The following is a 21,389-nucleotide window of genomic DNA, read 5'->3' as shown; positions in this document are numbered from 1 at the left end:
ACATTTATTTTTACTTTACCAGTTTGGCTTGAAAGGGAGGAAAAAGAGGGAGGAGATAATCCCTGAAGAAGCATTCCATTCATTCAAAATACTGAAAATAGTAGTAGTTGTAGTAGAATACAACTAAGGGGATCCTATTCCTATCCTAGCAAGAAAGATTCCCGTGGCAAAGCTAAGTATTTGCAGAACCCTTTTCAGTTAAATTCTACCTAAATGCTAATAATACAAGTAAGTAAAACATGATTAGCACGCCATCTGTCCCCAAATTCTCCTGCTCCTTGTAATATGATATTATATGTAATGTGGGGTGCGTGGTCCTTGCGGATCAGACCTCCCAAACCAGCACACAAGAATCTCTCATCAGTCATCGCGTACCACCTTAACGCTCAGCACATCTACTCACATAATGACACGTGGTTTGCTGAGCAACTCCCTTTTTGGATGAGAGCTGTTCTTTAGATTCCTCTTCAGAGTTCATTCTCTTTCGTCCGTTTCGAATCCGTGGCGTGGCTGTGCCACATAATTTAAGGAAAATTTGGATAGAGAGAATTTGGATGATTTATTTGAGATATTTACTGTAGCATTTTTTGTGATGTGATGTATGTGAGATAAAAAGGTGATTGGGAAGATAAAAAGGTGATTGGGATTTGTGAGGATAAATTTTGCAAACCAAATTCTCTCTATCCAAACAAACTCATATGATGTACAAAAGCAGAAGTGACGTCCGAAAAATGAGAGCGCAAAACTAAAATAAAATAAAATAAGTAGAAGAGGATATTTTATAGGGTTCTGATCCTAATCCGCAACCACAAACGGGATAAGGATTCTGGTTTGTGGATTGAGAGATTGTGTTTATTATCTTGGACATTATTAGGCCTCTCTAATCGGCAACCAAGATGCCATCCCGAAGTAGAGGACAGACATTTGATCGATGCTAGTCATTGGTAGGTCTCATTTACCATTCAAACATTTCGAGAAATGGTTTCTTTACTAAGTTTTGTGAGTAAAAGGTCCATGGATGAAGACATGAAAAGATGTCACAAACCGATGAGAAGTACTTAATGACTGTAACAGAGAGGAGAAAGGAGGATCAGAACTTCTGGGATTTCTACGGATAAATGTGGCAAATGGAGATAATTAGATGATTATAAAAACGATTCTGAAATTTCTACGGATGAATGTGGCGTAGAATCTCAGCTTGTGTGATATAATATAAGCAAAAGTCGTTTCTTCAATTAATCCTACGCTCAATTGCACCACTCGGAAACAATGAAAGAAAATTTGTTTTTCTACCATCACTTTTGAGTTGTGAATCAATTGTTCAAACTAGGTTGGATGTGGAGCCTACCATATTTGATGGTCGAAAGCTCGCTTGCCCGCATCTCTCATATCTGCTGCTGTCTGGATAAGGAAGACGGGGCCATGGTCAGTTGTATCGCTCCCTTAACCATTTGGACAGCTGCTCAAAATTTTTTTGCTTGCATTACAAATGTTAATTTTTAACTTTTTTTTAATCTTTTTATTCACTGTATTTTAAAAAAAAAAAAATTTCATATACATCATCATATCATATGTATCACAACAACAAGTGTTACAATAATTATTTTCAATAATATTTCAAATAATCTCCTATGCAACGCAAAATTTTTTTTTTCTTCTGCCTTCAAAAAGGATTTAGGCCAGCTATATGATAGCGGCACGTGGTGCACAGAAGCACCCGAATTGTGTTTGTATAATGGAGGATGGGAGTGTTTTTCAAAAATTAATTTTTTAAATACAATAAAATTTTTAAAAAGTACTCTAAAAGGTAATATAAAAATTAGTTTAAATTTTTTTAAAATTTTAAAAAATATCTCAAAATATATACTAGAAACTCTTCTACTCTTAAATATCTCAAAATATAATATAAAAATTTTGCTACAAAAACACCCCAAAAATAGCTAATTCAAACGGAGCTCAAAAAACAAAAAGGATGTTTTTCCACGGAGTAAGCAAGCTCCACTCATTACTCTTTTTGAGTGCTAAATTAGTACACAGTTATCCGACAGACAAAAATAGTTAATCGCCGTAATAAATTAAAGTATATTTGCATACCAACGGAACAAGCAAAGTACATATGCCCATTGCCATTTGTGCACAGGCAGACGCGGATGAAACATTATAAAGCACAAAAGTAGAGAAGGGTACGTTACTCGTCTGGTCTCTCTAACTAAAGGCAAAAATACTGCTGGTAGTACATTTGATCTCAAAAGCTGCTCAACCATGGGCGGTGCAAATTAACTTGTTGACCTTTTTGGGTCGAATTTGTGTTTGTAACCCAGGCCAAGATTGCTGTCTATTCAAATGCCACCACCACACAGCTACGATCGTGAAATCTCTCCTTGAAAACGACTGGGGGAATCGAGCGGAAGGGTATGGGATTCCACTACTTGTGTGTTTTCTTTCCAACGACATCCATTCGCCTCGTACCAAGCAATCAATAATGGCATCGACAGTAATTGAGTAGGGGATGCCCTTTTTCTTTTCTTTTTTTTTTTTTTAATTTGCCCGCTTGAGATTTGATTCTAACCTGGTTCAGGTGATCTATCTTTTCTTGGGTAGGAGACGGCAACCTTTTGCCATCCCCCCACCCACTTGTCCCTGTTATTGTTCATTTCTTCATGGGATTTTTCTCATTATTTTTTGACAAAGTAATTGCAACCATATAAATAGTTGGTTCCTCGTTGTAACATACCTTTAGGCATGCTAACTCGTTTGATCATTCATCTATTGTTTGTGGCTTACCGACTACAAATCTGTGTGTTTCTACGTGTCTCGATTCATTTTTCAATTTACAGTGCATTCCACATTTTCAATATATCAACTCGGAAAATCAGATTCCACTAACAAAAATGAATTCTCCAGCAGAAACAGCAGGCTAACTCAGGGAGGAGGAGTCAAGGGGAACATAAAGAGGTGGGTGAAAAACAGGACTATGTGGGAGTTGGGTGACTGTTACGACTTGCAATAACATTGAACAGGTCGCTTTTTCTCCTAATCGGCGCTCATTCTTGAGCTGAGTGCTGACAAAAGGCTACATTAGTCAAGGAAGACGGGGGGAAAAGAAAAGTTAGCATTCACTTGCATCTACTCCCTGTTAGTAAATCACTTGAAGGCTTCCAAGAAATAACGGAAAGGCAACTCACTGTTCCGGCTTTATGAAATGACCAGTCAGAAGTTTAGGAACTGTGAATCCTTGAAAATTGTCCACATCAAAGAGTTCTTTGAGCTTTTCATCGCATAGTATCCTCCTCCTATCAGATGGATCCTTCAACATCAAGAGAAGTAAAATGAGCATACGAGCAGCCACAAGGATTTGACAACGTTCGAGAGATATTATGGAGAAAAATGTAACACAGAAGTTCAAGTTACAATCTAATTTTCTGAATTAATTGCAAGCAATTACCTGCAGGTTATTTTGCTTAATGTAATCCCAGATTCTTTTCACAACATCAGATCGTGCTAAGGCACTTTCTCCCGTCCCAAGAAACTTGACGAGAGCATCAGAAAGAGGAAGGGGAGCAAGAAAACCTGAAGTCCCACCCTTCTGCCTCTTTTCCTTTCTCTTTGGCTCATCCATTTCTTTGATATGAAACAAGAGGAACAAAAGAAGCCCATGAAGAATTTCGTTAGATTTTCGCTGCTTCAACAGATATCTGATATAATTTATTTGGACAACAGATAAACAGGCAGCGAGGAGGCAATCTTTTAGATCCCAACTGCACATGACTTCAAAAATCGGAAAATCCACCTTGAAATAAAACTGGTGAAAAAAAAATGCGTAACAGAATCCTTTAAACATTTTTGCAGCCATGAGGACATAATACAATCTGATAGATCAATAAACAGAACTACCTTCTGCTCTCTCTTGTTTCCGCTGCTTCTCTTTTGGCGTAGATGAGACTGAAGCTGTTTAATTGCAGAAAAACTGTCAAGTAATCAAGACAATGACAATAACATGAAAAGCCAACTAGTGATAGAGAAATCATTAGACAACACTAAAACATAATCTCATGCCAATTAACCACCTAGCTGAAAACTTAAAATAGGTAGCAACGCACCAGAAATTTAACATTACTAACATCAGCTTCGATAATTCCTCAAACACTGAAGAAATGCTCATGAGATAATTGAAGACCTATAGCGCATAAAAAGTTAGGTCCCAAAAAACAAAGACCTGCTATATGGATGAAATAGAGGTAACTTAAGAAAGGAACTTTATGTCCCAAGTATGAAATCCAAAGCTTCACTGCATAGACTAGGCCAAATATAAACCAAGGCAGATGTAAAATCAATGACAAGATAATTAAGGCAAGTCCGCTCACTTAGAAAAGGCTTGTCGAATTCTTTGATGTTCTTCTATAACTTATGAACTTTAATTGCTTGAATTTGAACTACCCCAGACAATACTTCAACCCTAAATCAACTAATCATATTGTCAGATGATAAGAGAGTTTCCTCTTCACAATCAATTGTATATCTGCACACAGTAAACTGTAAATGCTCTTGAGATCACAAAATATAAAAGCTTCCAGATGACTCATCCCGAAAATTAGTTATGATATTTTCAATAATCATACGCTTGACCTCCTCATAAAGCTGTATACTGTTCTTCAATGAAATTTTCATCAACACAGCCAAAGGGCCCATGGATGTGCGCAAGCTGCATTAAAGAAAAAAGGACTACCAGAACAGCATGAATAGACTTTGGGTAATGCAGTTAATAAAATGAACAAAGCTATTCCTGTTCATAGGAACTCCCTTAACACGATAACTTATTATCCCTCTCAGAGGTCAAGGTCTTCCAGAACTTGTACCCTGAGCCAGATACCAGGAAGGAGCTATACAATCTGATAACCAAAACTGCAATAGTACACAGCTCTAATAGTTCATCACATTTGAAAGCTGCTCTTAGCAGACAACAAGACATATACATAAAATCTTAATGAAATGTTATTCCTATCAGAAATATACAATATCCTTATTCAAGTTACAGCATTTTCCCTGCTTTGATGTATTTCAGCAACCATCAATTGAGACAGAGCAAAACAAATTAAAAGGAAAAAAAATGTTATCTTTATCCTCTATTCAAGCAGTGATATCGATATTGTCCAGTATCAAGCAAACTCCAGTCTTTCCTAACTAAAACTCTGAAGTTATATCAGTTTGAATACACAGAGAAACAAACAAATATATCTGACATAAGAAGAGGTAATAGGAAAAATTACCATTGGTTTCTAAAGGCCAGATATGCTGTGCTAAGGCCTTGTTCATTTGGAACATGTTTATACTATCCACACCAAAAAGTTCCCTCAGGGTATCATCACATAATATGTTCCGCCTATTGCTTGGGTCTTGTAAATTATTTTCCCGAATATAGCTCCAAAGTTTCTTCACAACCTAAACTCTCACAATTTGGAAAAAGATCATTAATTCGAATTGTCAGTCACATTAAAAGTAAACTAATGTATAATGAAGAGGAATATCTGCAAAATACATTATACCTCAGTTCTAGCTAATTCAGGTACGCCAGTGAACTTTTGAAGTTGAGGAGAAAGGCTACAGAGCTTGGTAAATCCACCACCTCTTCTCTTAACCTCTTTATTCTTCTTTTTTGACCTATCCAAATACATAGCATCTACATGTTTTAGTAATAAACAAACTAAAACCTTTACTGACATAATTACTCATCTTCAAGTAGCATTGAATATGTGGACTAGAATCACTAGTATTTTTCACATTCTTTAAAGTATCTCAGTCTGTTTCCAGGTCCAGCAGATGTCAGATTGGGGGAAAGGGAATTAAGGAGAAAAGAAAGGTGGTAAAAAACCCACTCTATCTTTCGAAGCAGTAAAATTCTTAGTTACATTCAGCACCGCCATTTTAACAACATTATCAAAAAAAAAAAAAAAAGAAGAGCAATTTCACTAAAATCTCAAATAATGCACTCTGAACATGCCACATGAATGGAAGGAGCACAACTAACACTTCATAAACTAAGCCTAATGTGGAACAACATATCTGCTACTCATTAACCAATGACAGCTAAAATGGAGAAGCCATCCTATCAACTTAAAACAAGAAAGGGAAATGCCTCAGCATATCCCTTTGCCTAAATCAGCAATCCACGACAAAGGAGCTTGATGTGAAAAGAACGTACAAAAGCCTCTCCCATAGTCCTTCCAGACCATCGTTAAGAAGAGAAAGGAAAGCAACAACAGGATTTGCATTCTGCATTTGAACAGTTTTTCTGCCAAAGATATGGCTAACACCATCAACTATTTAGTGAGTGCCATTGCAATTTTGCAAACCACATTGGCCTTATTCACGCTTGCAAGCAAAATTAAAACGAGAATTGGTATCGCGCAAGGGGACTAGCCTTGTTTGCCAGTAATTCATACTTTGTGGTTAATACGGTGACAGAACTACGAAAATGACCAAAATAATTATTCAACGAGGACAAGATAAGCTGTTAAAAGAAAAACCTCCTAAGCAGTAGAACCATTTCTGGGCAGCATCCATCCATACGCTTAACCCTGATTCAACACATTGTACAAGAAACGACTATAAAATCCCTGGTTGCCAGGTTCCACTCAAACTCCTCAGCTACACAACCTATTCTCTTTCTCCAAATCAAATTTACCAAAAATTTCCCATAAAAAATTACTACACGACAAGAAGGGGAAAAAAATCATAAAAGCAGCTTCTTTAAAAAGCACAAAATTTTCCTAAAACACGAAAGAAGAAAGCATCGAACTTCAAAAACATAAATAGAGCCAAACACTATATATGCAGCTATGCATGCTCATACAAGATTAAAAATCCCAAATCATTTTCCCACCTGAAATAATACCAGCTACTGCATTTCTATTTCTGCCAACAAAATAAAACTTACCCTTTCTTAGAAGTTGGCTTTCCATTACTGGGTTCCTCTGATTCCTCCTCCTCGTCTTCCACCGCTTCTTCTTCTTCTTCTTCTTCTTCAGCGTCCATCTCGGCGGGAACCTGGGCCTGGGCATCTCCATTCTCCTCTTTATATTCCTCAGCTTGTTCTTGAAACTGAGTTTGAAGGTAAATATCAACTTGTTCTCTAATAAAGGCTTTTCTATCCGACAAATCGATTCCGAAATCTTCTTCGAGTTTCCGGCGAACAATTGCGGTCGTCGTCGTGTTTAGGTCCGACGTGCTAAGAAACTCCCTCAGTCGGTCCACTAGTTCCGTCTCCGTTACCATTTCCGCTTACTTTCGTCGTTGAAAAATATCGGTTTTTTTTTTTTATGTTATGACTTAAGTCGGAGTCTGCGATGTACTACTAAATTGTTACTCGAAATGACTGTTTAGGGTTTCCCGTGGATGACAACTCCAGGTGAAAATTCGGACGGAGCAAAGGGCAAGCTTGGCAATTCGGATGTTGCCCTTTACGGTATGTAAGTCCCACGAAACGGTAAAAGGAATGCCCCCTCGAGGCCCCGTCCCCGTTTAGCAAAGTTTCTCGTTTAGCAATTCCGCGTGCCTTTTGAGGTGTTAGCGTCAATTTGACATATTTACCCTTGCATTTCCCCAGTAATCACGAATTACACGTCACGGCAGGGATGAGTCTCGTGTTGCCGTTTAAAGATTTGCTCGCTGAAGCGTTACGCTTTCATGTGCTTGAAAACGACTTTATGGGTTGGTATACGCTTTATGGGGCATCTGTTCGTGCTCAACTATGCAAATTTTGGTAGTTTGTTTTGATACTCGTGGACGGCCGTGGCTGGTTTACACTCCTGCGTAGCATGGTTAGCTCGTTCGGATTGCTATTTTCAGAAGTTTTTGGTTTAAAAAAAGGTACTATTGTGATATATATATATATATATATATAATAAAAGAATAAAAAAATTTTATCATAAAAAATATAAAAAATTTTCTGCAAAAAAATTATAATTCAAACAAAGCCACCGTGTTAGTTTATTTCATAATTACTTCTAATTGACTCTATGGGTTAGGTATGTGTGGCCGTGTAGTTACTAGTTAGTTGAATCACAGACCTATTTCTAAAATGCTTAGCGCCTATAGACCCAAATGTGATCGTCGATATGGGCTAAATGGTGTATACGGTGTTAGGGTTGCAAACGAATCGAATTGAATCAATCTTTAATTTAATCGAGTCGAGTTTTGACTTAATTTTATCGTACTCGAACTCGGCGAACTGATGATTTTGAATATGGGGCTAGTGGTAATCCACTCATATATTAACGAGAGAACTTGAACTAACCACTAAAATGACAAATAAAAGATGTCAAGGGTTGGCATTTTGTTTTCCTTATAGACAGATATTTTTGCTTTTTTTTTTTTTTAAATAAAAATTTCGCTTTAGTTGTTCTTTTCCTTCGGGAAGGAGGCTTCTTTCGACTGATAGGTTTCCTTCTCAGACAAATGGTGCAGCTTCTATCTTTTATCTTTTAACCAAGAACTCCTAAGTTTAGGACGGAATGATACAAAGGCTCGCCATTGTAAAGCTAAAATTAACATAGTATAAAAAATGACCAACCGAAGGTCAAAAAGTTCAGCCATTCAAAAAATTCACAAGGCCGAAATCCAGAGCCTGGATAAACCGTGTCGCTGTCCTCGATGCCTATAGTTTAAGACACCCGCTATACACAAGGGGAGAAGATTAAAGGGCTTGACTGATCATCGGCCGAGGTTCTTAATAGCTAACTATCGATTGCAAGAAGCAAAGAGGAGCGTAATTTTATAATCCTTCCTTTTGTGCTGTTTGGTTCTTGGGAGTTTCTCTTATTCCGTCAACCTGCAACCAAGTTTACGGGTAAGGACCTCCAAGAAATAAATTACTATGAGGTATGAGAAGGCAAAGCAAGAATATTCCTTGAAGTAAAAGGTCATTTAACGTGAATTGGAATCCACTGTTCTGGATGGGAATATATTTCCGTTTCAGTCATTATTTTATTCGGCGAAATACAGCAAATTATACGTCCCCCGCCACCCCCCCTACCCCCGCATTTTTTTTTTTTTTTTTTTAATAATAAGGTCCCCTTCTTTGTGCATATGGACCAGACACCGGATGATGCCACCATGCTTTGTCTTACTATTATTATTATTATTGAATTGTAGATTATTTGCTCACACCATTAACATATTTTTTAATTAATTTTTTATTTCACATATATCATATAAAAAAGTGTTATAATATTTTTTTTTTCAAAAGAGTATCCCAAATAATATAAAACTCCACATAACTTGGCAGTGTGTGTTAATTTTTTGGTGTAAAACGTAATTGGTTCAAATCTTATCTTCCATACTTATTTCTGCTCAGAGGAGCACTCCATTTTCTTGACAAATAAAACTGAAAATACATTTCTTTTAGTAAAAATAGCCCGCTAAACTTTGTCATGAGACAAGTTTCGTCGTTTGGAACGTTTCGATATATTTGAGGTGAAGCATCACTTCTCTTTTGTATGTTTATAAATTATAACATTAATTAGACACGCGTAAAAAAAAATACTCTATCCTTGTAATGAAAAATCTATGAGACTTAATATGGGATATCTTTATACAGAATTGCGTGACCATCCTATTGAAGTTCTTTGTGAACTTCAACCCAAGGCCGATGGGAAAAATTAACAAAAAGGAAAAAACGAAAAGCAAGACGAGGAAAGCAACTTTGGAGATCGGTCCCCTAGTATATTACATTGGTTCCACAGTTTTATAAGGGTTTCGTGGTATGAAGAAACAACATCTGTTGTGCTTACTTTGTACGACTATCTTTTATGTTGAAAGGCATGAGAATGTTTACACATATCATTAAATGAAGAAAATGTACGCGATCAAAGACATTTTATGAACACTTTTACTATATTTTTGTACTCCACTATCACTCTTTGGCATTGTTAATCCTTACAATTAACTTGCCAGATCACTGGTCCTATTCCCGATATGGTGGATAAAGTCATTTCATTTTGCTTAAAGTTGGTTGGTCATCAAATGATGTTCATGTACGTGTTCGATTGTAAGTCAGAAATTTAAATCTCTGCATTACATTTGCAGTGAAAATTCAAAAAGTATATCATACAGTAATGCATTCTTTTGACCTGGAAGTGGGAATCTCCCCCTATAATCCACCTTAGCCTTCCTCTAAGATTGGTCAAGTTAGAAAAGGAGTAGCAATAGGAGTTGACACTTGATTTAACAGAAACCAAAAAAATAGAGGGTCATTTCATTTTTGCAAGTATGGCACACAACTGGCTCTGAAATTTATCCATAACGGGGGGATACATTCGTCATTTCATTGATACCCTATCCATTTACTGTTTTTTGTTAAAAAAAAAACACACACACACACACACACACGCACGCACGCACAGAGAGAGGCGCAAATTTCAACGAAAAACGAAAACTAACAGAAGGGACCACTACTGAGTTGCGAGGACGAAGCGGGCATATTCTTGAAAAAAAAGAAAAGGACGATGGAGATCAATAACGACAAAAGAAGCCATAAAACGCCGTCGTCTCAGGGTGGGAGCGACCGAAAAGCACCAAAACGTCACCGTCTGCTTTTGTCGTTCCCACATCCTCCAGGTATATCCTCGCCCTCGCGCCCCACTGCTAATGTTGCCTTGTCACCATCATGCACCTACACACCATTTTTAGATATTTGTTTATTTTATTGAAGACAAAAACAAATATCTTCCTTCTTTCCTTCCACCACTTGATGGTTCATAGAGTATTTTTTAAGAGCAATTTACGAAACTGACCTCCCCTGCGACGCCCCTTATCCGCTGCGCCTGAAGCCTGAAACTGACATTTCGCACGCCCCTCACCCATCTCCTCCCCAAAGCAAAGCCAGCGATTGGATTTCAGAAATTTGAGAGTCAACACTGGCTACTACTGCAGCTGGTATTCAGCCTTCCCTTCCCTAGCCTACCGCCCGGAGTGGAAAACGTCGACGCTTCTCTGCGACTGATGTTGTCTAATGTAAAGAATTATTGATGCGTAAAATGGATCGGGCAGCGGTAACAGTGGGTCCGGCTATGGATATGCCGATCATGCACGACAGTGACCGGTACGATTTGGTCAGGGATATCGGTTCCGGTAATTTTGGCATCGCCAGACTTATGAGAGACAAGCAGACCAAAGAGCTGGTCGCAGTTAAGTATATCGAACGGGGCGACAAGGTTAGCTTCCGAATTTCGTCTTTGAAGCCGAAATCGGTGTTTTCTATGGCCTTGGTGCTAAAATTTGAGCAACCACCTTATTGATACTCTTTTTGCTGGGTGCAAATTCGGAAGCATCTTTCTTCTTTTTTGCCTTAAATAACCGAACTGGCCTTGGTTACTTTGTTTCAGGATAACTTTATTTTGGTTATTTCTGGAAATATTTATGTCTCAGGAGCATTTCTCACTTTGGGCCTTTCCTTTGTTCTTTTTCTTTTTCCTTTTTTTTTTTAAAAAAATTTTTTTTTTTGGAAACTTCAATTACTAACTAAGTGACTATATTGCTCACACAGGAGGATAGTAATAGTATGAGGATAAAATGCCCGTTCTCTGAGTTTTTGTGCTGCATATTTTCTGCTGGGCAAAGTCAATTCAATAATGTGATTGGTCCTCAAACTGATGGTTAAAAGCTTGTGTAGCATATTTTCTCCACATTTATAGCAAGAAAGGAAACAAAAAGAAAAAGAAAAATTGATTTCGCAAAATATTTGAGTGAAAAAGATTATGTTTACTGGAGTAATATGACCTGTTTTGGTAATTGGCCCTATATGATGTGGCTGGTCGAGAATCCCTATGGTTTCAAGCTGTGGAAGGAAAGAGAGGTGCTCGGAGACCTGAATTGTTATGACAGAGATTTGGGTGATCTTTTCAGTGCCCTTCTCTCATGTATGAAATATCTGTGGACAGGGTCTATCAGAATTAGGATTTTCACCCTACAAGCAGCACTTCAGCTGAATCAGCTCAACTTAATAGTAGTCTTACTCCATTCTAACTTTAGCAATTAGTTCATCTCTGGTCTCTATATTTCTCCTGCCTTGCTTTCAATCTTTACCTTCTGAATCCTAGTATTTGAGGCGCTTAAGCATTTTAGCCATGTTCTATCTTACTATGCGATTAAGTAGATGTAATGTAATGCTCTATTGGAGTTTTGTGTGAGATGGTAGAAAAACTATTCTTTGTTCGTGCAACTTGATTTTTGAAGCTCTACTGGATCGTGCATTAACACTTGATTCCACTTGCACTGCTGAGGCTGGGATTTCTATCCCTGGTTGGTACTGTCATATTTCTGCTGTTTAAACATTCGAGTTGCAATTGAGCCATCAATTAACATTCAGCTTTCGGATACTTATAATGCAATGGTGCCATATTGTGAAAACTTTGACCATTCTAGGCTGCCATTTGTCTGTGTAATGAATACAAGTGACAGAATTCCAAAATGTTTTAGGGCCCCTACTACTGAATCTTTTATTTGAAGAAGAGGTAGGAGGCCAGGAAAACTAGAAAGAAATGATCAAATATAGACTGGTTTTTTAGATAGGGTGCTTTACTTCCAAGATGCTAGCTTCAAGTTGGAGAGTTTCCCCTCTTTTCTCAGCTTGCCTTCTGTCCTCATGTAAAGCTACTTCTGCTGTGCTGAGTAATTTTATTTGTTTGATTGCTGAATCATCTTGTATTGCTTTTTGCAGATAGATGAAAATGTCAAGAGGGAGATTATTAATCACAGATCTTTGAAGCATCCTAACATTGTTAGATTTAAGGAGGTTTGCTACACATTTCATCTTCTCACATTATTTTTTTGGAGCTGGTTTGTTACTTGTCCACAGTTGATGAGCTGGCATATATAATTCAGGTGATTTTGACACCAACTCATCTGGCTATTGTGATGGAATATGCTTCTGGTGGAGAGCTTTTTGATCGAATCTGCAATGCTGGACGCTTCAGCGAGGATGAGGTTCATTGATATTCTTCTCTCCATTTTTTTTAGTTTTTTATTTTTTTAAAAGCTCCCACTCCCTACAAGATTGTAACATTCTAAAATTATCTGAAAGTTTGTTTATGCTGCAGGCTCGTTTTTTTTTCCAGCAGCTTATATCTGGAGTCAGCTACTGCCATTCAATGGTACTCAAAGTTTAGTTATAAAGTTCATTATGTTGTCGTTTTGATTACCCAACCCTGTGGCCCAAGTAAATAAGAATACAGAAATTGATTAATTGGCTTGACTCATCTGTTTTACCTTTTTTTTCTGGTGAAGCAAGTATGTCATCGTGACTTAAAGCTGGAAAATACATTGTTAGATGGAAGCCCAGCTCCACGTCTGAAGATATGTGATTTTGGGTATTCCAAGGTATAATAATCTCTTATGAAGTTGTGTATCTAAATCCTCGCATTCTACTTGTCTCTATATGCAGAAAGTCGGGGAAATGCTTTATCCTGAATGGGCAGGTTACATGTTTTGTGTGTGTCCATGTTGGTTTTGGGGAGAAAGGTCTTCCTTCCAATTACTATCAATGAGGATTGTTGGCTTCTGGATAATTGCACATTATTAGATAACTGAAACCAGCTACTTGCACATGTTATTGTAATACTTGTTTTTTGGTCTTCTTTTTTCTTTGTTCATTGTGTAATTTACTGATGATCACTGTGTGTTTTGCTAGTCCTCTTTGTTACATTCGCAGCCGAAGTCTACAGTGGGAACTCCTGCTTACATTGCTCCTGAGGTTTTACTCAGGCAAGAATATGATGGCAAGGTACAAGGAAGTTTTTGGTAGAATTTCTACTAATGTTAAGTTCTCTAATTGGATTTGCCTTTATGTACCATTATCTTAATTGGAGAATTATTATGACTTTTTTTTGCTTTCTTTGACTTGATACTTCTCAGTGAGTACTTGTTGCTGCACGAAGCATTTAGGGTTATAATCTGCTGCTGGAGTTCTAGAACTTTACTAGATTGTAGTGAGTACATCTTGATGGATAGCCACATCGGCCTTGTTTTCTTGTTCATAATAATGCAATTGTGCCTGCTTTCTTGCATTGATGCCCTATGTGTGTTGTCAGGAAAGTTATTTGTACTTGGATTTTCTTTGATCCTTTGAGGATGTTAGATATTGTCATGATTGCAGTGATGCTTCCTTTTTTCCCCCCTTGAGGATCAATATGGAGGAAATGAAAATAAGTGGAGGATAAAAGTTAAAATACTATAGTCTGGCTTCATTGTGTGCCTAGACTGTGCTTTTATGGATTCTGGAAAAAAGTCAACAAGTAATGTGAATAAGCTGCATGAGGAACATCGATAGTGTTATTGAACATTGATAGTGTTGTTGAATATTGATGTTCTTTTCCATGGTTATTTTGAATCAGGTTAGCCATGCACTAAACTACCTGTTGAGTTCCTGGGTCTTGTCTGCTCACTTTGGAATTTATTGGATGATGAGAGCAATTAAATCGTTCAAGCATTGTTTAGTGACTCTTTATTGTGAATCAACTAGTAACTGCCTGATTAGCTATCCATGCCCTTAATATCCTTTTCCTGGCACGAAGTAATTATTGCTGTTTCTAATTGGTTCTTCATGGCCAAAGTTTGGGATGATGTCTTACTATGCTTGCTTTATCATGTTTTTATATGTATCTTAAAGGCAAGCTGACATCCTGATGTAACTTGCATGCTATCTCTTTTTCAGATAGCAGATGTGTGGTCATGTGGGGTGACATTATATGTCATGTTGGTTGGCGCATATCCATTTGAGGATCCTGATGAACCAAGGGACTTTCGGAAGACAATAAATGTATTTAGTAAACTCATGCTATGATTGCTACATGAATTTGGTGCTTGTGAAAAACTATGTTTGGATTTTTATTTCTTTTTCATTCTATACAGAAAATATTAAAGGTTCAATATACAATTCCTGATCATGTGCAAATATCCGAGGACTGTCGCCATCTAATATCAAGGATTTTTGTTGCAGACCCTGCCCAGGTTAGTGCATCTATGGTTGAGGATGCAAAAACTTCAATTATCATATCTTTTTTTCCCAATTATCATTTCTTGTAGTATGGGTTTTTTTACTGTGTCCTTGATCCTGTTCTGTAATTTCATGATAATATAGTAGAAAAACAAAGGTGGAGATCACTTCCATTTTTGACAGGAACTGGAGTGTCCATCGAGTTGTTTAGCAATTTGTTTTTCCAAAAAGAATGTATGTTTTGTTCCTTATTGGGTGCAGCCCCAATGTCATGTTTGTACTTTTACTGTATATTGACAATGAAGTAGTGATATCTGGACTCAATCATGTTTCACTAAATTTCAACTTCTGTTATGGTACACTTCATTTAAAGTTTGAACCTTATGCCTTGTGTTATATGCACGAAACAGAGGATCACCATTCCTGAGATCAAGAACCATGTTTGGTTTTTGAAAAACCTCCCTGCAGATCTGATGGACGAAAATACCATGGGCAACCAGTTTGTAGAGCCTGACCAGCCAATGCAGAGTTTAGATGTTATCATGCAGATAATGTCTGAGGCCACCATACCACCTGTTGGCCTGTGTAACCTGGACATCATGGATGATGACATGGATGACCTGGATTCTGATGATCTTGATCTTGATCTTGATCCTGATCTAGATATTGACAGCAGTGGAGAGGTGATATATGCGATCTAATGTCATTCATGGCTGGGTTGTAAAAGTCAGTCTCTAAATGGAAAAGCTGCTTTGGGCTTACGGCTGCATGATGATGTGAATTTGAAGTATGGATGTAAGATTTTTACACACAATATGCAGTAGTCTGGTCATAAGATGAAACATCAACGATCTTTTTTGTTACAAGGCCTGCATCATATGCAACTTTTTGGAAATTTCGTTTAAGAGAATTCAAGCTTTTGCGCATGGAGAGGAGAAAATTAAAGGAGTGCATGACCTGGAACCCCATCCTGTTGTTATTAGTTGTCATTTTTTTTTTTTGGGTTGATCTCGTGCTTTTTGTTGTTTGTTTTACTACTAAACACATGTTGTGCTCAGTGATGTATACACTGAAGTAATTTTTACTACAGATACTTGAAGATTTTTTGACTTCTCCTTGTTCTGTATATATACGACTGCTTTGTAATGATGGTTGTTCTGGAGTGGTTTTTTCTTTAATAGTAGTTCATTGCCACTCTAACACGTACAGAGGTCTTACCAATGGCTTAATGCAATGACTTCTGACAATCGGTATCCCATTCTGGTCTCTCTCCCCGTGAAGACTTAGTTATCTAGCTTTGGTTGACTTGGGCTGATTCGTTTAGAAAGTGAGCGAGCGCAGCTCTTCCGACAGAAGATGAGATGGCGGTGTCTTGGACAATAGTGGGAATGACTAATTTGCAGCTGATCTAATGATTTATTCAAGCTACAGTCGTAACGATTTAAGGAAGCAACTTTTCGACAGATACGAAGCAGTGCCTTTGACAAGTTTATAGTGGGAATGGACTGAATGGCATCATGTGTAACAACTTGAGAAATAAATAATTTCACGTATCAGAATATTGTGTGGAGTAGTGAAAGCCATGCTGTTCTCCAGAAAGTGAACGCATCTCAAGGATCAAATCTATGAAGCCAATTGAGGTTTGCTTCTCTTCTTATCACCGTAATGTTCATTTTCTTCAAACATTCGGCATGCGATCTCCAAAAATACGAGATCTCCTCGTCACAGATCACCTTCTCCAATTGCCCGAGATCCCTGACCGAAGGTGGCAACCCCCGTAATTCTCCGCAACCTTTCATGTGAATTGTTCCCAGAGCCTCCAGCTTACCAATTTCGTCTGGCAAATGAGCCAACTCTAGACAATCAGACAGGTCAAGGTACTTCAATTTCTTCAGGCCACCAATTGAACCGGGCAGCGAAGACAGTTTTGTACAAGAATAAAGCCTCAACGCCTTCAACTTTGTCAGGTTTCCAATTTCTTGGGGAAGTGCAATTAGCTCTTGGCAGTAAGTAACGCTGAGCTTCTCAAGACTGGCAAGATTGCATAACCCAACTGGAAATGCAATCAAGTCACTGCAGTAGTCGATGTTCATCTCCACTAAATTTGGCCAGATACTGGGAGCCCTAAAGCTACAGTTCTCGAATGCCTTCTCAATATCGCACATAACTAATGATATCTTCCTCAGATTCTTTAACTGCAACATGGGAATACCGATGCAAGGAATGGAAACGCGTTCCAACCTGATTCTCTTCAGATTAAGCACGTGACCAATCAGATCAAAATCTTTCAGTTCAGCCTGATGGAATCCATAGTTTGTAACAATTAGCACTTTGAGGTTGCTCATTCTCTCCATGAAATGGGGCAAGGCGTAGATCCTCGTTTGAAAATTCAAAACCAACACTTCAGCTTCCGGTTGACGCAGATCATGCCATTTTGAAGCAAATAATTCATCTGCAATCACGATATGAAATGCTCTTAATTGAAGCAAGTAATTCTTCTGCAATCACGATATGAAATGCTCTTACTCAGAGGAAATGCAAGAAACTCCACAATAGACACTGTTTAAGGAGCAAACACCAAGTGGGAAAGGGATAAAGAAGACCTGTAGTGATGGACAAAAGACGCGGATGCAAAGATGGCTGGTCTCCTTTAGTCCACCAATCAGGAAAGCTGTTCTCGTTTATCTCCACGATCATTCTTGTTCTCTGTTCTATGGGATCCAGAGCGTTTTGATAGACAACCAAATCTCTGAGTAGATCATGCTGCATCGCAAAATGCCCATCTTCGCTGAGAATGAGAAAGAAAAATTAACATTAGGGAGGAATTTTGTTTGCAAAACAGTAAGCTCTTGCAGTAGCCAAAACATCCCATTCCATGGCAACTGTAATCATGTGTTGTTAACAGTAGCAAATTTATATAGCAGAAATCGAGAAACTACCTTTGAAGTACAAGATTAATCAGATTTCTGTCGGAAAGTTCAAGGAGGTGGACTAGGGTATGTACATCCTCTTCATCTAGGTTGTACAGTTCAACCCAGACATCCAAAAGTGCCGTAGCAGGTATTCTCTGATCCTCAGGGAACGACCCCAAGTCCAGGTAACATTCCTTGAGGTCGGGCAGCTCTGGTATTTCAGTGAGAGCGTCTAAGCTGGACTTGAGACAATTAAGTACATCACAGTGGGGATTGAAAACGGATACTCCTTCAGACCACTTTTGAGTTCTGTGTATCCACTTCGCTTCAGGCTCCCCACGAAGTGATTGGCCAATAACTTTAAGGGCCAAAGGAAATCCACCACAACCTTTCACCACCTGCCATTGGATAATCAGGTGTAGAAATTAAAACAAAGAAAAGAACGAATTCAAGATATGTACCAACAGATTACCTCTCTGCACTTAAAAACTGCCTTCAAGCATGCTGACTCAATCAATCATAGGTTTTAGAGTACTACTAAAGAAGTTTGTTATGGATTAGGAAATTTCGATAGGTGAGCCGGTGTTTGTGAAAGTAATTGCTGTAGAGCATGCAACGACTGGTATCCTACCTTGTCAACAAGGTCATTTTGGACATCAGGGATCCCATCTTTGAAGGCTGAATGGCAGAAGAGAGTCTTTGCATTCTCATCATTCAAGAGTTTCAGTCTAAATGTTGTCTCAAAACTCCGGAATACAGATCTAGATGTTACTAAAACTTTGAATCCTGGTTGTGAAATTCTAAATCTCTCGATCAGGAATTCTGAGCCACGCCACACATCATCGAGGACCAGAAGTGAAGGATGAGGTTTCAGCCGCTTTAGCAGTGACTCAAACTGATTAATTGCATCTTCATCACTTTGGAATTCAGGCACCTGATGCTTATTCTTACTTCGAAAAATTTTCTGAACAATGAGCATCAGGTTAGGTGTTCTTGCAACATTGACAAAGAAGATGTTGTCCCTGAATCTATCTGTGCACAGACTACAAAAATCAGCAACTGTTCCATGCAAAGTAGTAGAAAAGAAACACAAGCAGGGTGGTAATGAGAGCGTCAAGTAATTCATTGGTTAATCCGTATAAGTTCTACTGTAAACTCAAGAGGCATATTAGATCACTGCATGAAAGTTATTTTGGGTGGGATAATATGAGAGCAAACGTGTCCATGGATAATTTGAAAGCCCGAGAGTCAGATATATATAAAAAAAAAAAAGTTTTAAACTCTAGCAAAGAAGAAATTCATCCATAGCTTGGAAAAGTAGTTTTACCAGTATAATTGTGATCACAGTTGGAAACCAATTAATGGAACCAACCTGACATTTTTTCTGTCTTTTTAACTAAATCTGGCATGCATTCATCATAGTGTCTGATCAATAGTATTTAAGACGAAAAATCCAACCTTTTGACCATATTGAGAACATTTAAATATCCGAAATTAATCAATAAATAAATAAAAACCTAAGATACCTCTGATTTGTGGATCGTGACAGAGCATCTTTGCCAATGTTGTCTTGCCACAACCCCCAGGAGCTGAAAGCACCAACACAGAGACGCCATCTTTGAGCAGCATCAACTTCAGTTCTTCAAGTGGCTCATCCAATCCAACCACAAATTCTGGAAATCCCGGAACATCGCACCAGCCTGGAAATCTATGACTAAGAAATGAAAGAATTTCATCCACCTTATCATCCATGCCTCGCATCCCCACCATTATCCTTCTACTATCTCTGACCAAGTGGAGTTGTGCATCCAACTTAAAGAACCTCAAAAGGGATTGATCCAACGCATTCAGTTTCCTCGAGTAAGTATACTTCTTGTAAAAATTCCAACTTTTGATCTCCAAACACTTGCGAACTAGCTTTTCTGCTTTTCTTAATTGAGTAAGAAAAGACTCTGTTTCTTCCTCTGGACGATTCAATATCTCGTTCAACCTCTCTATGTCATCAAATATGGGTTTTATCGAATTAAGAGTTGTTTTCAGCCTGTCTAGGCTAAATTTGAAAGTGGCTACCTTTTGAGTTACTTCAAGAACTGCCGCCACCAATAGATTGCATACTGATCCAAGAGCAGCCCCTTCAGTTAAATTTGCAGCCATTTGTGCTCAAGAAAAATATCAAGATCCTTCCCTATTAACCCTTTTAACTGTGAACTAGCGAAGGTCTAATGATGATGAAGAAATTTCCTGCAATGCTGATGAAGTTTCTCTTTTTCAGAGGAAAGTGCATTATTGAAGAAATGGAGTAGCACCACTTTTGAACAGATTCTTTCTGCTTTACAGTGGGTTTTTGCTTTTACTAGAACGTGATATCACGTAAGAAATGGGTAAAGGTCTAAACACTACTGATTTGAGTTCGATAAATGGGAAAGGTCTAGAATAGATTCTACCGTAATCACGAAAAAAGAAAAAAGAATAGTTAGGATCCGATTAATTAATTAAAGACTCGAGTCAAGTTGAATTTTTAGCGACCTCAAGCTCAAACTTAAACAAGAGTTAAGCCTCCTTTAAAGTTTCAAATCGAATTCAAATTTAAAATTTATATTTATTTGACTCGCTTGCACTTGATAAAGCTTGAATAAATTTTTTTATTATTTGTAATAAATATATTTAGTTATTAATTTTTTATGTAAGGATTAGGTATATATTACAAATAAATTAATAATAAATATAAAAGACAAATCGAGCTTTCGAAGGTCAAATCTATTGAATATATTTATATTGAATAGAATTAGAGCTTAAAAGTTGGATTCGATCCGATTCATTTGTCACCCTAGCTATAATTGAATTTTGTACACATCAAAATACACGAGAGTAAATTTTATTACTGAGATTGATTTTGATGGATAGGGCTGTTTCTCAAAGTCTACGTGAAGAAATGGAACCGTGTCTGACTTGGGTAATTTCCTGGAAATTCAACTGAGACGTGGGACAAATTCAAAGCTGTTCACATATTAATAATATCATCAGATTGTCACCGGTAAAGCCTTGGCGATGCGGATGATCCTTCAGGTTATCAGACCACAGTCATGTATTTATGTCACACCAGTGTATAGAGAGAGAACATTATTATTGACAAAATGATAATTTAGTAGAAATCCGAGTACACTTGAGCCGGAAAGTTTGAAATTTTAGATGCCTTCGGGTTAAGTTGTCTTTACTGTAACAAGAGGTTGAATGATTCGTGTTAAAATCTAGGGAAAAATGCACTTTTCATCCTCAAAGTTTAGGTTGTTGACCAATTTCACCTCAAAATTTCATCCAAAACACATTTCATCCTCAAAGTTCTGTAATTTTGACCAATTAAGGACAATTGACGGGAAATGAAGGATAATTATTTAATTTGGACGGAACTTTGCACGTGAGAAACACGCTCTGTCAGATCCAACTTTATACCCAACAAAAAACGGGTAAAACTGATTGAAGCCACTTTT

The 21,389-nt window shown here is 37.7% G+C and overlaps 3 protein-coding genes and 1 long non-coding RNA gene across 6 annotated transcripts; 1 reads left to right on the top strand and 3 right to left on the bottom strand.

Annotated features, from left to right (window-relative positions):
* Positions 1-2,848: 2,848 nt before the first annotated feature.
* On the bottom strand, positions 2,849-7,500 carry LOC113700492 (uncharacterized). 2 transcript variants are annotated; one of them, XM_072059638.1, is made up of 8 exons: positions 6,935-7,500; positions 6,525-6,575; positions 5,544-5,658; positions 5,268-5,439; positions 3,895-3,948; positions 3,446-3,621; positions 3,186-3,307; positions 2,849-3,073 (listed from the first exon to the last, which is right to left on the bottom strand). In XM_072059638.1, exons 1-8 carry the CDS (start codon positions 7,270-7,272, stop codon positions 3,034-3,036), a joined length of 1,068 nt encoding a protein of 355 aa, XP_071915739.1. In that variant the 5' UTR covers positions 7,273-7,500; the 3' UTR covers positions 2,849-3,033. The 2 variants fall into 2 exon arrangements, with proteins under 2 accessions (XP_071915739.1, XP_071915740.1); XM_072059639.1 differs by lacking the exon at positions 6,525-6,575 and having other exon boundaries at positions 6,935-7,496.
* A 2,767-nt stretch (positions 7,501-10,267) lies between these two features.
* Positions 10,268-10,925, bottom strand: LOC140011430 (uncharacterized). Its single transcript, XR_011818587.1, has 2 exons — positions 10,791-10,925; positions 10,268-10,669 (listed from the first exon to the last, which is right to left on the bottom strand). It is a non-coding gene; the product is annotated as an uncharacterized lncRNA (long non-coding RNA).
* LOC113702163 (serine/threonine-protein kinase SRK2I) lies at positions 10,850-16,135 on the top strand. The gene is made up of 9 exons (XM_027223196.2): positions 10,850-11,210; positions 12,716-12,790; positions 12,880-12,981; positions 13,095-13,148; positions 13,282-13,374; positions 13,685-13,777; positions 14,708-14,812; positions 14,905-15,003; positions 15,400-16,135. Exons 1-9 carry the CDS (start codon positions 11,025-11,027, stop codon positions 15,688-15,690), a joined length of 1,098 nt encoding a protein of 365 aa, XP_027078997.1. The 5' UTR covers positions 10,850-11,024; the 3' UTR covers positions 15,691-16,135.
* A 294-nt stretch (positions 16,136-16,429) lies between these two features.
* On the bottom strand, positions 16,430-20,294 carry LOC113701944 (probable disease resistance protein At5g66900). Of its 2 annotated transcripts, none has more exons than XM_072060253.1 (5): positions 19,428-20,294; positions 18,533-18,933; positions 17,929-18,299; positions 17,593-17,777; positions 16,430-17,441 (listed from the first exon to the last, which is right to left on the bottom strand). In XM_072060253.1, the coding sequence occupies exons 1-5, from the start codon at positions 20,053-20,055 to the stop codon at positions 16,600-16,602; spliced, it is 2,427 nt and encodes an 808-aa protein (XP_071916354.1). In that variant the 5' UTR covers positions 20,056-20,294; the 3' UTR covers positions 16,430-16,599. The 2 variants fall into 2 exon arrangements, with proteins under 2 accessions (XP_071916354.1, XP_071916355.1); XM_072060254.1 differs by having other exon boundaries at positions 18,533-18,865; positions 19,428-19,880.
* Between the last annotated feature and the right edge of the window lie 1,095 nt (positions 20,295-21,389).

This window comes from Coffea arabica, chromosome 7e (genome assembly GCF_036785885.1).
Source record: "Coffea arabica cultivar ET-39 chromosome 7e, Coffea Arabica ET-39 HiFi, whole genome shotgun sequence".
Lineage (NCBI taxonomy): Eukaryota > Viridiplantae > Streptophyta > Magnoliopsida > Gentianales > Rubiaceae > Coffea > Coffea arabica.
The sequence above is the reverse complement of the archived record's forward strand: the minus strand, read 5'-3'. Positions and strand labels throughout refer to the sequence as shown.